The sequence below is a fragment of the Engraulis encrasicolus genome, chromosome 7, assembly GCF_034702125.1.
Source record: "Engraulis encrasicolus isolate BLACKSEA-1 chromosome 7, IST_EnEncr_1.0, whole genome shotgun sequence".
Taxonomy (NCBI): Eukaryota; Metazoa; Chordata; class Actinopteri; order Clupeiformes; family Engraulidae; genus Engraulis; species Engraulis encrasicolus.
Window position 1 is genome coordinate 28,452,565 of NC_085863.1, and position 17,453 is coordinate 28,470,017.

At 47.5% G+C, this 17,453-nt stretch overlaps 1 protein-coding gene across 4 annotated transcripts in view; it reads left to right on the forward strand.

The window, feature by feature from the left end:
• Positions 1-498: 498 nt before the first annotated feature.
• The window catches only part of cux1a (cut-like homeobox 1a), a 225,308-nt gene continuing 208,353 nt past the window's right edge, over positions 499-17,453 (forward strand). For all 4 annotated transcript variants that reach the window (XM_063203205.1, XM_063203206.1, XM_063203208.1 and 1 more), the window contains exon 1: positions 499-678. In XM_063203205.1, the coding sequence (XP_063059275.1) occupies positions 616-678 (63 nt within the window). In that variant the 5' untranslated portion in view covers positions 499-615. The remainder of the gene's footprint in view (positions 679-17,453) is intronic.

Consider the following 17,453-nt stretch of genomic DNA (forward strand, 5'->3'; position numbering starts at 1 on the left):
GTAAAGACAGGCTTTGCGTAAACTCAATAAATTACGTCTGTATGATTTAGACTGGGTTCTAGAATATATGAGGCAACGTTATCACAACTTGACACAATTGGTGAATTATTGATCCATCCAATCAAAGATCAATACAATAATCGGTGCAAAAAGTCCCCAAAGCCTGGGAATATGCTATCAAATTAAATCAAAGTGCAAGGGATAGCCTACTTCAGTATGACAGGATATGTTTCTAAATGCACAGCTCTTTTCACAGCTCTTTTGAACCTAGAATTCTTTTGGGTACAAAAGTGTATCAGGCGATATTGACGATAAATTACATGCATCAAATGTGGCCATGCTTACTTTGTGGCGCGTAATCTGAGTAAAATTCCATCCCATGTTTTAGCAGTTTAAGAAATTGCCACCTTCCGTTCAATAATTCTATTCCGTTAAGTCCATTCAATATCACAGGTTCCTGTTCAATAACTCCATTCCGCGCCCCTGTTCAATAAACGATGGCCCTATTGAATTGCTCCGCTCCGTGTTTTACGCGCGCTCCCCCTCCTTTCCACTGAACTCCAGCCCCTCACGCTCTCTCTATCAGCCTCTCATTCCGTCTCAATATGTCTCAAGATGGCGGCCAATGCGGGATCGATGTTTCAATATTGGAAGCGCTTTGATTTACAACAGCTCCAGGTCAGCTCTTTTCCTTCTAGTTACGGGGAGTTCTTTTGGGGTTGTGTGTGGAAAGTCGTCATGTAGTTGCTGCTTCACTCTGGAGCCCTAGTTTACCGGTGTTATGTGGCCGCTTTTGGTGCTCCGTTCTCCCATTGATTAAAGCGGCTCTCTCGTTGATCAGAAATTGATCCTCTTTGTTCCAATTCCCATCGATCAGCCATCATGGCTACAAAGATGCAGCTACCCTGGTAATTGGGCTGTAATGAGTTACGAGTTCATTTCGGGAGGTCGCGGAGTGCCACTTTCCCAGGAAACTACTTTGGTTGAACTATCGATGCTGTGTTTTGTTTGAATAATTTTGTTTAAGAGTACAAGTGCGTAGCCTATGTGGTCATGTACTCTGGCGGGTGGCGCTGTAGGGAATGGCACTGCACACCACAGAAAGTGTTTCGTATTATATTCTAGATTTAAAACACTTGTTTCAAAATGTGACGTTTGTAAAATGATCAGAACATGCAGAAAATTGTGGGAAGATTATGTTTACCCATTGCTTTAAGTTTTTTCAACCGAAAGCGAGTGTTATAGCCTACTCCTCACATGTTAGGGATGCAGTCAAGTGAACTTTACTGCGATAGCTTACATAACCTAGGTTACATTTAGGCTTGGGAAATATTTACGATTTCGAAGGTAGGCATTTATTGTATGTGTTGTATCTTTACGAAAAATTAGACCCCTCGTGGCTTAAACGTGAGAAGAGCTCGAGAGAGGTGTCTTAACTGGCTGAGGTTCAAGTTCAGGTTTGTGGCGCTTTGTGTAGAAATTGGCTGCTTAGGTTAAAATACAGTAATGTAGTTAGTAAGTAATTACGCGTTCGCTTATTCAAAAGGACCAACGTGTTTGTATTCTACTATGTTTTCAAGCTGGGGGTGTTATGATATTTCTGACCTATTCAATGAACGTGTATTCGTAGCGCAGTTTTGGGTCGATAATCTGTTAAAGTTTGGGAATGCTCTTCGGATAACTGTCGAAATGATAGAACTGAAGGTTTGGATTAGTTTTTGAAGTTGGTGTGTAATAACATGTGTTTAGGGTTCATCTATTAATATTGCGTAAAATATCTTGAACTTGTGTCGTGGTGTGGTTCAGGTAATGGCGAAGTGAGATGGTCATAGTTCTAGGGGAAATAACGTGTTCTATTGCGATAATTGGTGATGAAACTACCTAAATCATGCAGATATGGTGTTCTATCCATATACTCTGTGAGATATTTTATGGTAAAATGTAGCGTGTGTCTTTGGGAAGCGGAGGAGACAATGCATAACAGACTTGCTACTTTGTAACTTGGGTTGCATTAAGTCGCCACTTTACATCTATTGTAACGGTTAGAGTTCAGCAAAATCTATCAGGACATAGTAACGGATACATTACCTAATTTGTTTGTCATTTGGTCTTTGCATTAGTGGCGTTTCTGTCGTGCTGTTTATTAAAATCGTTAGACTCAACTGCTTCTATGTTTACATTTGATATTTTCTCCATTTCAAATACGACATTTGTGTACACAACAGTGCAGCGTCGATGTTTTATTAGCTGACCTATTTGTATACGATGAGCATAAGAATGTGGTTCAAGTTCACACGTCATAGCCTTATAGTGTTGCCCATTTTGTGTACGTCCGCCTGTCTTAAAGTAACCAATGTCCAAATGTGGGTTATTGTTCGCGTCTAAAACCTCTCTGTGCTCGACAATATGAACCTTTCTCGCCATCGAATTTACGCACGGGCTTATCATCGTCCATAAGTAGCCTGAGAACAGGTTGGTTTCATCAATCACACGGGGTAAAATTAGCATTTTAACGTATCATCTGCGCTACCGACATTTTGCCCCAACATTTCATCCAGGCTACTGTGTAAAGCGTTTCGTGTGCCCTCTGTCTCGAGCCAGTTTACCGTTTCAAAAATCCATAGCCTACTACCTGGGTGATTTGTTTAGGTCATGATGTTTTTTTCTTCCGGTGTCAGCCTGCTCTTTGTTAGGAAAAATATCTCATAAATAGGTAAAGCAGGCAGCAGACCACACGGTAGCTTACCCATATCGCCCCCAAGCATGAAGCCTAATGCCGGGCAACGGAAGGGAAATTGGCTTTGTGAACTTGAAATCGATTATTCTATCTCATATGCAATAGAGGGCAAACGATTCACCCCTGTATTATGATTTTCAAATAGACAATCACATAACCTCTGCAGCTTTCTCAAATGTAGAAATCACTGTGTTGTAATTTTGTGTTATATACAATGTGCAGAAATATATTTGAAATATTAAGTATGGACAAATATGATGTGACTCTTTCCCATGAATATGATTTCAGACTTTCCTGTACAGTTTCAGCAGTGGGCCTGAAATGATGTATTGAAATGACTTTTTAAGCTGTTGTGTGTTCACTGTGTGTATACTGTATGCCGTATCGCCTAGTAGGCACATAGGATATTTCTGTGAAAAGACTTTTCTCTCCCTCTCTCTCCCCTAATCATCTTCACATGTGTTTACTGCGGGGCCCCGCGTCAACATCACTATGCGTCACATACGGATGTGATAAAAGGCCCCGTAGTTAATGCGAGCCATCAGACGTTATTAGCGCAGACAGCCAGTCTGATAACACTTAAGGCTGGAGCCTGCCGGGACGGCCACATAGTAGGCATGTCACAGCCTACTTGTTTTGAAATGGCCCTCGATTAATTTCTTATCTGATATTAATTCATGTATCGTGTTCCTCTGGCAGACTTTTGAAGATGCGTCTGAAGAATTCACACACACAGGCCTTTCTATCTCTCTCTCTCTCCATCTCTCTCTCTCCCTCTCTCTCCTCCTCTCTCCTTTTTTCTCTGCCACCCCCTCTAGCCTTCCTCCCAGCCTCCCATCATGCCACAGAGTTACTTTTGTAGCTACATGCAATAGCTCCTTTAATTGGCCACTTGCTGCAACCAGTAAATATTCCTTCCATATGTATGGAACAAGTAATAAACCAGTACATTGTTTCTGTTTAATAGGTCTCTCTTATTAGTGGGGGCCTCCATATGTGAAAGCCATTACAGTAACGATGGGAGCGAGGAGAGGAGTAGAGGAAAGGAGAGAGAGAGAGTAGGAAGGAGAACTTGCAGAGTTGTCTACTAAAAATGAGCGAGCTCGTCCTAAACACGCAAGAGAGCCCATTTCCTTCCTCTTAAGGGACGCGTATCAGGGAATGAGCATCCCAGACACTGGCAAGGGCCACAGCGGCCCATGCGTCTCAGCCTGCCAATCAATACTGTGTGTTTAGTGTGTGCGTGCGTGCGTGTGTGTGTGTATGCGTGTATTCGTGTGTGTGTGTACATGTATGCGTGTGTGTGTGACTGCGTGTGTGTGTATGTGTGTGTGTGTGTGTGGAGGTCTTGTTTGCGCTTGTCTGCTGGCTAAGACCACCTAAGACTGGTGGTGTTGAGGTGTCCAGGGGAGCCTGGGCCCTGGCAAGCCGTTCTTCTCCGCTCCGCTCCGCTCCTCTCCGCACAGCACAGCACTGCATGTTACTCAGGTGAAGGACAGGTGTTGCAGTATTCCAGACGCCTGTGTTCCTGTTTGTTGTGTGTCTGGGATGATGGTTAGGGCCGTGTGTGTGTGTGTGTGTGTGTGTGTGTGTGAGTGGGGGTGGGGGGGCTGTTTATGCCATTAGATGCATGGGTCTGTTCTATTCGTGGGCAGGCTGGCCAGGCCACACACACGCTCAGAACAGACCCCTCTCAACGCTTCCATATGCCTTTTTTTTTCTTAATTTGTTTTTTTTTTAAATCTCTGTTCCCCTCTTTCTTCCATCTTTCTTCCTCCCTTTCTTCATCGGACTGCATTGTGCCAGCCTTCCTCTTCCTCTTCCTCTCGCCTGGTCTCTTATATAGCCGTCATGTCTTATTGAGTGAGATATTTCTATCTGTTTTATCATGCAGCATGTTGTTAGTATTCTGTTTGATGCGTGTGTGAACACTGCCTCCCGCTAATTCCACAGTTTTGAGGCGGGTGAGAGATGTGCTGTGCTGTGCTGTGCTGTGCTGTATGTTATAGTTTTCAGAGTGAGAAGTCCGCACACTTAGAATCCTTTTTGTTGTGTTTTATTTTTTCAGGGCAGGATAACGTTTCGACCTCAACAGACTGTTGAGATCGAAACGTTATCCTGCCATGAAAAAATAAAACACAACAAAAATGATTCTAAGTGTGCGGACTTCTCACGCTGAAAACTACAGTTGACCTTCGTCCTGCACCTTTCCCTGGGATGTGCACAATCCTCTCCTTCAACTGTATATTGTACCACACAGGTCGGACACTCACTCATGCATCGTTGCTTTTGTAATGGTCAAAACACGTCCGACTGGAATCGCAGAGCGATTGAGGATGATCCTGAATGTTGTCCTCAAGAGTTCTCGGAAGGTCAAAAAGCCTCCCTCCCTCCCTCTCCCTCCCTCCGTCTCATCTCTCTCTCTCTCTCTCTCTCTCTCTCTCTCTCTCGGTTGTTGTTTTTGTTGTGCAATCAACTGAAATGACTGGAATGTACCAGCTTTATCTTGAGACAAACAGTGAGAACAGTTGATTGGAGAAACTAGATTGGAGAGGGGAGAAAAAAGTTTCCTTGTGTTTCCTTGTGAGTTTTTCAACCGTACCAAATTAACATCACAGACACCTACTGTAGATTTGAAAGGCTATTATTTTTCAACAGATGTAACAAAAATGCACAGGCATAATTATATCACAATTTCGTGTTTTTTAACGGCCCATGTGGTTTCTCTCTGGATCGACCGCTTTTAAATTAACTTGGGGGAGGTGATCTCTTCTTTTTGAAGTTGAACTTGGCGTTTTTCAAGGAACTTTAAATTGGCCCTTAAACTTATTTTTGTGTTCAAAGTTACCAGGCCACCATGCATGACACATTATCTGTGCGAAGTCTGCCGCTAGCAGTAGCCTGTTGGCTCAACGTAAAGCTGAGCAGTAATCATCATCATTGTCATCAAAGCACAAAGCAAGTAACTCTGTAAATGGTAAACAGCACATTTTGTTTTTACAACAGACATTGGGTGTGCCGCCTGTGTGATGTGCAGCCTATTACAACAGGTGAGGCACTGTCGACGGATAGGGAGATATCAGACACTCACTTTCTTTCTTTCTTTCTTTCTTTCTTTCTTTCTTTCTTTCTTTCTTTGTCTTTCACTGTCTGTCTTTGTCTTTGTCTTAGCCCATCTCTCTCTCTCTCTCTCTCTCTCTCTCTCTCTCTCTCTCTCTCTCTCTCTCTCTCTCTCTCTCTCTCTCTCTCTCTCTCTCTCTCTCTTTCTCTCTGTGTGGTCCTACACACATTATGCCAAGAGGGAGAGCAAGATTAGAAGACAACACAGTGAAGATGAGATGCCTTCGTGTGTGTGTGTGTGTGTGAGTGTGTGTGTGTGTGTGTGTCTGCTAGGTGTAATCCAAGCTCTATCTGTCCCTCCTTGCCTGGGCTTGTTCAGCCTGGCTGCCTTGTTAGCGAACACGTAAAGTTTGCCGTGCTGTAATGGGCCCTCATGCCATCCAGGAATGCACTCCTCCTGCACTACAGAAGGCCTCAGACACACAAGCCGAGCCTTCATTCGATACCTATCCCAATTACAAGACATTGATACATAAAATGCGAACGTGTTATTATTATCCTGTATGATAATGCGCTACAATTGTGTAGAGTCGTTGTTATAACGTAGCCTACATTTTTGAGTGGTGTACCTTTTTTTCTTTCTTTCTTTCTTTCGTTCTTTCGTTCTTTCGTTCTTTCGTTCTTTCGTTCTTTCTTTCGTGAATTTTATTATTGAGTTCAATCAGACAGGGTCTCCTTACTGGTTAGCTCGGGGGATATTAAAGCTCACGCACGCCACGGGCCCGGGACGCGCACTGCAGGATGAAGTGGGGGAGTATTTATAGGCACAAATGCATGGCATTTCTTTTTCACATCCTGTAGAATGTCTTGCTCATGGTGGCAGAGGCCTTCCTGGAGCAGCCAGAGACAGGAAGTCCCTGACGTGTTCCCCCTGTGAGGCAGGCGAGGACTAGCCAGGCTAGGGTAGGGTAGGGGTAAGGGGTAAGGCAGTTCTTTTCAATCTTTTTCAAAACCAAGGACCCCCTTGTCCCATTTTGTTATTTCCAGGGACTCTTTGTCATTTAAATGGACAGGTTTGGAAGAGTGTTGTTGGTACAAGTTTTAGTCACTGCAAATTCTGCAGAACACTAAGTTTTGCACTTATAATGCTGACGACTTTGTTTAGAAGTCGCCTCACAGGCCTCTTGAGCACTCTCGCGGACCACCAGTGGTCCCCGGACCCCCAGTTTGGGAAGCACTGGGCTAGGGGACGAGACGATAACGCTCTGGAGCTGAATCTACTGCGGCAGTGTCTGCTGTGTGCTACTTTTAGAAGGAGAGAGAGAGAGAGAGAGAGAGAGAGAGAGAGAGAGAGAGAGAGAGAGAGAGAGAAGGACCCTTTAATGTCGAAATGAAAGATGCTTTAAAAGCAACACAGCGGCCCCTGTCTGTGTCTATGTTTGTCTCTCTCTTTCTTTTTTTACATTTATACTGTACCACACATGCTCAAACACACATCTTATACATGCAGTAAATTCCCAAATCACATTCACACCACTTCAAAAACCCGAACCAACTTGTAAACAAGGCCCTAAAGAGAGAGAGAGAGAGAGAGAGGGAGGAGAGAGAGAGAAAGAAAAAAAATCAACATTTGCATGTCTCCATCCAGATTTAGCTTCTGGCATTCCGATGGCGTTCTCTTTTTTTCAATATCAACTCCCCATGGAGTTTTGTAATTGCTGCAGACTGGATGGGAAACACTGTTTACATTCTGCGCTGGGTTTTTGAAGAACTTAATTTTGCAATCAATTTTTTCCTTCGTGTCATCTTCTTCTTCTTCTTCTTCTCTCCCTCCCTTCTTCTTTTTGTATTTTTTTTTGTCGGTTTGTGTGGCCTCTGAATGAGGGTCTTCGTCACTCAGACAGCCCCGGTGCAGAGTGAGAAGTTGCAGCTTGAGTCAGATGTCATCCCTCCCCGGATAAAAATATCAAGCTCAATCTATTTTGTCTCAGCTTGTAAAATGCCCATTAATATCTTCGCAGCCGGAGTTAGTTTGGATAATGTTTGAATGGTGTTTTCAGAGGGGGGGGGGTCGAGGGGTGTTGGTGGCTCCGAATTCCCTTTGCGCTGTGTTGTGTGTTGTGCCGCGCCACGTCTTTGACATATTCATAAATTTGCTCTGGAATCTGTGTAAGTGCGGCTACCGGTTCAACAAATCAATGGCTGCTCAGCTCAGCTCCGAGTCGAGTCAAGTTTACCTCCTATTTTTTTTTTTTCACTCGTCTGTTTTTTTTTTCTTTTTTGATAGTGGTGCCAAGATGTCGGGGAAGGTTAGTCACTACAACAGTCTCCGCTCGCTTAGCCAAATGCGCCCAGACAAGGGTAATCCTGCAATACTCCAAAACACACACACACACACACACACACACACACACACACACACGCGCACACACACGCACACACACACACCAAAAAAAAAAAGTCTCGAGTCGTTGCCACTGATGTCAAGAGAGAGCAAAGAGGAAAAACCGGTAGGGCAGTTTTCTCTCCCCGCCATGTCTTCACCACTGTCGGCAAGTGTGTGTTTGTGTGGGTGGGTGTGAGTGGGTGTCTGTTGGAGTGTGTGTTTTGGCACGCGTGTGTGTGTGTGTGTGTGTGTGTGTGTGTGTGTGTGTGTGTGTGTGTGACTGCGATGCTATCCTATGCTATCCTATCCTATGCTATGCCTGTAAGAGAGAATGCAGCGTATACCTGCCGGCCCAACCGGCACTGTAGCCCCATACTCACCGGCCGCCATATCAAACTTTAGCCACGCTGTACCATCACTTTGTTGGGACGGCAGCCCAGACCCACAGCCCCCGTGCCCTGAGACCGACAGAGCGGGGCTGGGGGAGTATCTCTGGCTCTCTCTCTCTCTGACTGCTAGAGTCTCTATCTAGCTGGGGGAGTCTTTCTCTCTAGCTGGGGGAGTCCCTCTCTCTCTCTCTCTCTCTCTCTCTCTCTCTCTCTCTCTCTCTCTCTCTCTCTCTCTCGCTCTCTCCGGCTGGTGGAGTCTCTCTCTGGCTGGCTCTCTGGCTGGTGGAGTCTCTCCCTCTCTCTCTCTCTCTCTCTCTCTCTCTCTCTCTCTCTCTCTCTCTCTCTCTCTCTCTCTCTCTCTCTCTCTCTCTGGCTGGGGTAGTCTCTCTCTCTCTATCACACACACACACTCTCTCTCTCTCTGGCTGGGGGAGTCTCTCCCTCTCTCTGGCTGGCTCTCTTGGCCATGGGAATGGGGCTAGAGGTCAGGCCCCCAGCCAGCCAGCCAGCCAGCCTGCATGCTCCCCCCTAACCAGCACCCCCCACCCATCCCCACTATATAGCATAGCATAGCACCCCGACACCACACACACACACACACAGACACACAGACACAAAGTTTTGTGTCTTGGTCGCTCAGGTCTCTCTCTCGCTCTCTCTCTTTCTTTCTTTCTCTTTCTCTCTCTCTCTCTCTCTCTCTCTCTCTCTCTCTCTCTCTCTCTCTCTCTCTTTTTTTCTTTCTCTCTCTCTCTCTCTCTCTCTCTCTCTCTCTCTCTCTCTCTCTCTCTCTCTCTCTCTCTCTCTGTCTGCTGCTCCACCTCCCTTACCTACCCCCACTCTTAACGCCTGCGCAGACGCCCGTACACACACAGACACACGCACACACACAGACACACACACACACATGCACACGTACACACATACACACACAGGCACACACAGACACTCTTGAGGACTGCATTCTTTCATCTTCCCTAACTGTCCCTCTGTATGCTTTGTCTCTGTCTCTTCCCTCTTAACACTCTGGCTGTATCTTTCTTTCTTCTCTTCCCTTCGTCCCCTCTCTTCCTCTCTTTCTCTCTCGTTCTCTTCCTGAGACTTTATCTCTCTCTCTCTCTCTCTCTCTCTCTCTCTCTCTCTCTCTCTCTCTCTCTCTCTCGTTTTCTTCCAGACACTTTATTTCTCTCTTTTTCTCTCTTTTTCTCTCTCTCTCTCTCTCTCTCTCTCTCTCTCTCTCTCTCTCTCTCTCTCTCTGTCTGGCTGGACTTTCACAAGGGGCCTCACACAGCTCAACTGAACCCCCGACGCCAGCTGCATAATTAGCTGTCCGTTTCAGATGAGTGAGAATGTAGGAGGGTAGAGGGGAGACGCACGGACTCCCCCTCCCCCCCCCACACACACACACACACACACACACACACACACACACACACACACACACACATACACACACACACACACACACACACACACACACACACACACACACACAGACTCTCCCTCTCGCCCATTCTTCCTCTCTCCCTCGCTTTCTCTCTGTCTCTCCCTCCCTCCCTCCCTCTTCCTCTGTCTCTCTCTCTCTCTCTCTCTGTCCCTAACTCTCTCCCTCTCTCGCTCCCTCCGTCTCTGTCCCCCCTCTACTCTCTCCCCCCTCTTCTCTTTTATCCTTCGATCAGACGTTGTGTTCATTCCTCTGTGCATGCCCACGCACTCAAGAGAATGCCCCCATTGGCCTGTCCTCTCTCTCTCTCTCTCTCTCTCTCTCTCTCTCTCTCTCTCTCTCTCTCTCTCTCTTTTTTTTTTCTCTTTTCCTTTTTTTGTTGTTTTGCCACTAAGTTTGTTCAACTTTATATCCTGTTCTGCTCGCCGCATCAAAGTTCACGCTTTCAATATGTTTGATGATCTCTAATTTATTTTTAGTTTGGTGTGAGTTTTCTTTCTTTTTCTTTTTTTTTCTTTCTTTCTTTATGGGACGTTTCCCATGGGACGAGCTAAGCAGACGTGCTCTTGTTGAACATTATGAAGAAAGCCATTGCCTGTAAATTCAAATATTTACGCAGAAGTAAAGTGTTAGTCGGCGTGTGGGGGGATGATGCAGTTAGATACAGTAAAACGTAAAAACAGCACGGGATGAGAAAAGAGCTCCGTTTTTAAACGTGGTGAGTCACCGTTTAAGGTTGTAAAAATGATCCCAAAATGGGCAGGGTGAAAAACCCCAGGAGAATGTCAGTAGTTCACGGCAAAACCGTAAAAAAAAAATGTTTACTACGGCGTCGGCGGGTAGTAGTACCACTGTTTTTCTTTTACATTTTTTTCTGCTGACTTATGTCAGAAAGCAATAATGTCAATAAATGTAAAAACGGCCTGGAAAAAGCTTTGTCAGTGTTTTTCGCCTCACGTTCTCTACGGGGTGTCGAGTTTCAGTACAAGTCCTGTGAAAGTTTTTTTTTTCTCTCCCATTGTCTGTTAACCTTGTAATAACATTGAAACAGCTGATGCCGACCAAATCATTAGGTCTCACCGTTCTATTTGTACATGATACTGAGGGCCAAGGCATGATACGCCGAACTGAAGCAACAAATATTTACACTGCCGATGAACCTTTTAAAACAAAGGACTTTGGGTGTACTTGACAGACAAAGAAGCGGGAGAGAAGACGGGGTGGTGGAGGGAGGGGGGAAGAGAGAGAGAGGGGGGGTAGGTGGAGATGAAAAAAAACGAGAAAAAAAAAGCGAACAGCAATTTATTTGCTTCTGTGCAGAAACATCTGGAAAGTGTTTGAGGGAAGTGCTTGTGAATTAGGAGGCATGGGAACGAGCTGGACTCCCATTCCCTGTCCTCCCCCTCTCCCCAAATCCTCCTCAACCCCCCCTCTCCAGACACTAGATAATACCACAAGACTGGACAACAACCTCAGAGATTCGAGACTTTCCATCCAGGCCTCAGAGAACAGGTGTTCGCTATCACCTCCTCGCTCTCCACCATTTTCTTGAAAGTCTCAGGGGTAGAGCTATGCGCTATCTCTGTCATTTTCTAACTTGCTTTGCATCTTATTTACTTTCTCTGTAGTGGTGGTGGTGGTGGTGCGGTACGAAGCAGTATTTAGCTTGATATTCTAGTTAGGCACTGATGAAAGGGAAGAAGTGTTCCCCCCCCCTCCAGTCCGGTGTTATGGTCGATGAGGACTGTGCTTTGCTCATTTACTACAAGAAGTAAGCACAGAGATCAAAGTCTCATAGACACCAGTAGGTTTGCAGCGGCTGAAGCTAATGATCTCTCTTTTTCTCTCCCCCTCTCCCTCCCTCGCTCTCTCCCTTCCTTCCTTCCTTTCTCTGTCTTTCTCTCTTTCCCCCCGAGCAAGCCTCTTCTCTCATCTCCCTGAAAAGCCCCAATCTTCACAAGATGCCCGCTCTTCATCACCAGTCTGGAGCCTTACTCTTAGCAAACGCAGATTTATGTTGTAAGCAAAAAATGTTTTTGGAGCAAGCGAGTATGTGTGTGTGGAAGAGAGAGGAAGGGGGGTTGAGGGGGGTGTATTTTTTAATACCACAACATCTTGCATACAGATTACTTGGCTGTAAAAAGAGGTGCCCTAAAATAAATATTTGACAAATCACACTTCAGCCAGCTCAAGGAGTTTTTTGGTAGTGAGGCCGTGCGTGCAGGTGAGGCGATTGCCAGAGTAGGGTTTTGGGTCAGGGCTTTTTGTGCTGACTTTATGGTAAAATAAGATATAGAGTCAATAACCTTTTTCCTGTTGAGCGCAGCGTTTTCATTCTTTTTTAAATGTACTGGTGCGGGTTTTTTAAAATCCCTATGAAGTGGTCAGGATGTGAATGAGTTACATTGTTTTTTGCACCGTAATAGATTTTTGAAAATGCATATAAATGCGGGGCCCTTCTCATGACGCTGAATTCTTATCTTGAGGTCAGGCGAGCATCGGCAAGTGTCTAGTTTGCATTCATTTTGATTCACGCTATTGTTTTGATCAAGGGTTGTCACTATCTCTGAGTTTGACTTGGAAGTAGCTTGAAAATGGCTCCAAGTAATCAAACATGAAGGGAACTGTTAAGAGACAATTAGCCTAAAATTAACCTTTTCTATAGTACATGTACGTGATTACATTTTCACATAATTATTTGCCTTTTTATTAAATTTCATCAGGACCATGAGCTAACAAATACTGTATTTAAAACATAAAGTCTCTTAGAAAGTGTCAAGGCCAATGATCACCTCATTAGCATAATTTAATTGCAGAGAACTTGTGAGTTGTGACAGTATTCCAGAAAGTTTTACAGTACTTAAATAAACAGGACATCACAGTATGGGTTGGGTTGATATTTTTGAATGACACGGTTGCTTAGAAACTGTATTTAAAGATACTGTATCAGAGTTCATCTGATCTGCCAGCTTTTATTTTCAGTAATCCCCTGCAGACAATCAATCGAACAAACAAGTAACGAACCGAAAATCTATTAAAAAAAACCCAGGACTGTGTTGTGCAGCATTACTGCTGGCATAATACTGTATTGACGATAATCCCATCACCGTGACACTCCGTAAAAGTACAGTTGGCCGGTAGGCCGGCTTGCACTAAGTGAGAGGTCTCATACCTTTTTAGCTTTGCAGGACGAAGGGTAATTCAATGCTTTCAGAGAGTTATCGTGAGACACCACCAGGCCATGCTTTAGTTTTGTAGCTCTCGTTCACAGGCTGAACGAAAACTTATTGTGAGGTTTGACCCCCCCTGGCCCATTGTACGCGCCAGAAACAGGTCCAGGCTCAACTGTCAGATGACCGCATCAATGATGAATCAGGTCTGTGTTAGGTTACGCGAGATGTCGGCAGCTCAAAGAGACCTGACACACACACACACACACACACACACACACACACACACACACACACACACAAACTCTCTTGGTCGCACACACACACACACACACTCACATACATACACACACACACACACACACACTCACATACACACACACACTCATGATCACCCACGCATACAAACACACACCCAGGTACTTTCTCTCCTTGGCAGGCGTCCTCCTTTTGATAGCCAAAACCAGAGTGCGCCGGTGTGGCAACAACAGACTCGCGACAAGCAAGCGAGGGAGCAAGCGGGATGTTCCAGCACCAGAGAGTTGCTTCTTTCCTTCTTTCGCCTCTTCGCATTCCTCGGCATTGTCACACTCGCACACAGTACAACACACAGTACAAGTCCCATGCAAAATCGCAACCGTAAATCATCGTCCGCAGCCGAGCCGAAGCAATTTGTAAGCCCTCACGCACTGGCCGGCCCCAAACAAAAATAGCCATTCAAGGCAAAGTCAGAACTGGTGGGGGGGTGGGGATGGAGGTGATGGAGGTGGTGGAGGGAAGCTCATCCGTCGGTCGGCCGGGGAGGGTGGAAAAAAACGATAGCATCAGTAACACCGGCCTCGTCTCTTCGTTCCATGTTATTCGCCTGCTCCCCACCACTCAGCTCACCCCTCCACAAGGAATCGCCCCAGCGTTTACACGCCACATCACAGGGGCCCTTACTGACCCCATGGGGCCCGTCGCTGGTGGAGAGAGAGGGCGAGAGAGAGCGAGAGAGGAAGAGGACGGAAAATAAAGCGGGCCAATTGTGAAGCGGCGCATCGCGGTGCGTGCGTGTATCCGTCCGTCCTCATCTGGACGTTCTGAAAAGCCCAGTTGGCTGGAAAGTCACCCTGCTGAAAGAGCTTTGTGATGAGATGGTCGGTGCGTTGTGGGGGTGGGAGAAGAGGGGGGGGTAGGCGATGTATGTGGATGTGTGGTGGTAGCAGCGGTGTAACGGGTGGTGGGGGTGTGGGTTAGAGGGGTTTTAGGGGGTTTGGGGGTGGTCGTGGTGGTGGTAGGGGGGGCTATGCTCGTTTGGACAGCGCCATAAATCAGAGCCTCTCCTCCTGCCAAAGGCCTCTATTGTAGGGCCGGGGAGTGGAAATAAATGGATGGGCCGCGTCTCCAGCTGCCCAGATAACATGTCCTCTGTAGGTGTCCAGGGCTCTGCCTGCCTGCCTGCCTGCCTGGACACACCAGACAGAGAGGAATGGATGTGTAGGGGAGGGCTCCGGCAGTGCTGTGTGTGTGTGTGTGTGTGTGTGTGTGTGTGTGTGTGTGTGTGTGTGTGTGTGTGGCGGGGGATGGCGTTGTAGGGATGAGGGTCGGTCTCCTAAAGCGTTGTAACGCCGCTTGTCGCTTATGAGTTTTCACATCTTATCAGTGTGATCACATAGCTTCAGGCTGCGGTGTGTGTGTGTGTGTGTGTGTGTGTGTGCGTGTCTCTCTCCTTTCCTTCGACCGAGCATCAACACCACACACACACAGACGCATACACACACACACACGAGAAAAAAAATTAAATAATATTTTTGGGACAATGTTAACCTCACACGTTCAAGTACACTTTACCCTCTATTGAAAGCTCTTTCGGGGGGGCCTAAAGTGGTCCACTGTGGCTACCTAGCTACCTGGCAAATTGAAAAGCCCATTTACCGAAGAGTAGGAGGAGGAGGAGGAGGGTAAGGTTTTTTTCCCCCCCCTCTCTCGTTCTCCATCGGGTTTCCCATCCCATCCCTATATCCAATCCAGTCCAATACAATCTGTCGGATCCCGTGTTCGCATGCTTTTCTGGAGTAAGGGCTGGCTTGGGTCGCTCTCCTCCAGGCATCCTTGCTATGCGCAGGCCGGGGTTAGCTCACCGCTCAGCGGCTTGCCTCAGTGTGGTGATGTCATAAGGAGAAGAGGGAGAAGAGTAGGAGGAGGGGGGGGGGGAGATGAGCGGACGGGCCTTGGGAATCCCAGACAACTTTTAAACACCCCCCCCCCCTCTCCCCCCTCCACTCTCCACTCTCTCCCCCCCTCCACTCTCTCCTCCTTCCACTCCTTCCACTCCTTCTCCTCCGCTCCATCCAGGCCGCCCCCGTCACCCTCGTGTTTAGCTTCACCCCTCCAGAGGTTGCAGCCAAATGGCTTCTCCTGAATGTTGAAAGTTGTCAGAAGGAAACACAGCCCCTCTCTTCCCTCCTCTCCCCCTACCCCCATCAACAACTCCACTCTACATTCCCACCTCCTCTGCCTCTCTCTATCTCCCTCTGGTGCACTCTCTCCCTCACTCTTTGGCTCGATCTCTCTGTCTGTCTCTCTCTCTCTTCCTCTCTCTCTTCCTCTCCCCTCCCCCCTCTCCCTCTCTCTCTCTCTCTCTCTCTCTCTCTCTCTCTCTCTCTCTCTCTCTCTCTCTCTCTCTCTCTCTCTGCCTCTCTCTCTGCCTCTCTGCCTCACACCCAGACATGTCCCCAGCAGCCAGTGTGTGTCGGCCGGGTCAGGCCCCCTGTGCTCCTGCACCACACCACCACGGACCAAAACAAAACAAACCAGCACAACAGCAACAAATAAAGACAAGACAAAACCCCTCGGATCAGGCATCCATACTTTACCCCAAGAGAGCACAGCACAGGACAGGACTGGGTCATCCCTATGTTCCCCGGGTCCTATGCTCCCCAGGTCCTGTGTTCCCCTCTACTGGGGAACATAGGACCCTTTTTTCAAAAACCTGCGGAACATAGGTACGCTCCCAACAGGACAGGACAGGACAGGAGAGGACGGAGAGGTCCACCCCACTGTGTCTGTGTCTGTGTCTGCTGCTCCCTGGCAGTAGCGAGAGAGGCCTGGAGAGAGAGGTGGAGGAGGAGGAAGTGGATGGTGGAGTTGAGGAGGTGCAAGACAGGAGAGGACAGAGAAGTCCACCCCATTGAGTGTCTGTGGCTGTGTCTGCTGCTCCCTGGCCTGCAGTCAGAATAGCGAGAGGCCTGGAGAGAGCGGTGGAGGAGGAGCTGGTGGTGGATGGTGGAGTTGTTGCGGAGAGGTGCCGAGGAGGAGAATGAGAAAATGGTGGGTGGGAGGGAGGGTGTGTGAGTGTGATGATGTGAGCTCAGCTCTGCTCTGCTCTGCTCGCCTTGCCTCGTAGAGAGAGAGAGAGAGTTTAGACTCTGGCTGAACTCTCACTTTAGCCTGAAATAGTTATTATTAGTGACCTGAAAATCTACAGGAGCCCTGGAAATGAAAGCCAGATGCGGCCGCTCCGCTAGCTCCGCTAACTCCACTGCTGCTGCTGCTGCTGGTGCTGCTGCGAGGGGGGTTGGTGGGAGTCAGTTGGGGGTTGGGTGGTGGAGAGGGGGTGGGACTGGAAAATGATATTAAGGGTTCGGATGGAGCCCGCGGAGAGAGGGCCTGACATGTTTTTCCGTGTCAGGGGGCCGAGGGCGGCCTGACCCCCAGGAGGAAGAGCAGAGGAGGTGGGAACAGTGTTGTGGGGTGTTGGGGAGGAGGGAGGGTGAGGTGGGGGGTGCTAGGGGTGTGGAGTGTGTGGAGGTTGGGTGGGTGGGTGTATGGTGGTTATATTTTGGAGATGTGAGTAGAGAGACGTGTGTGTGTGTGTGTGTGTGCGCACACGCGTATGTGTGTGTGTGAGAGGTGGTGGGGTGTTAGTTTTCCCTGAGGCTCTCACCTCCACCACCGCAGCCCGGGGCCGCCTCTCGGCCACCGGAAGACCACCGCGCTCACGACACCATTCGACTCGACTCGACTGGGATCCAGGTTTGACTTGACTGTTTAAACTCCCACTCCTGCCCGCCGTCTGTTTGTTCCTGTGCATACTGTATGTCTGAGTGTATGTGTGTTTCTCCCCTTTTTAACAAACTGAGAACTAGAAACAGGGAACCGTGTACTGTACACACACACACACACACACACACACACGTGCTCGCGCACACACACAAATGCACACACACACACACACACACACACACACACACACACACACACACACACACACACACACACACACACA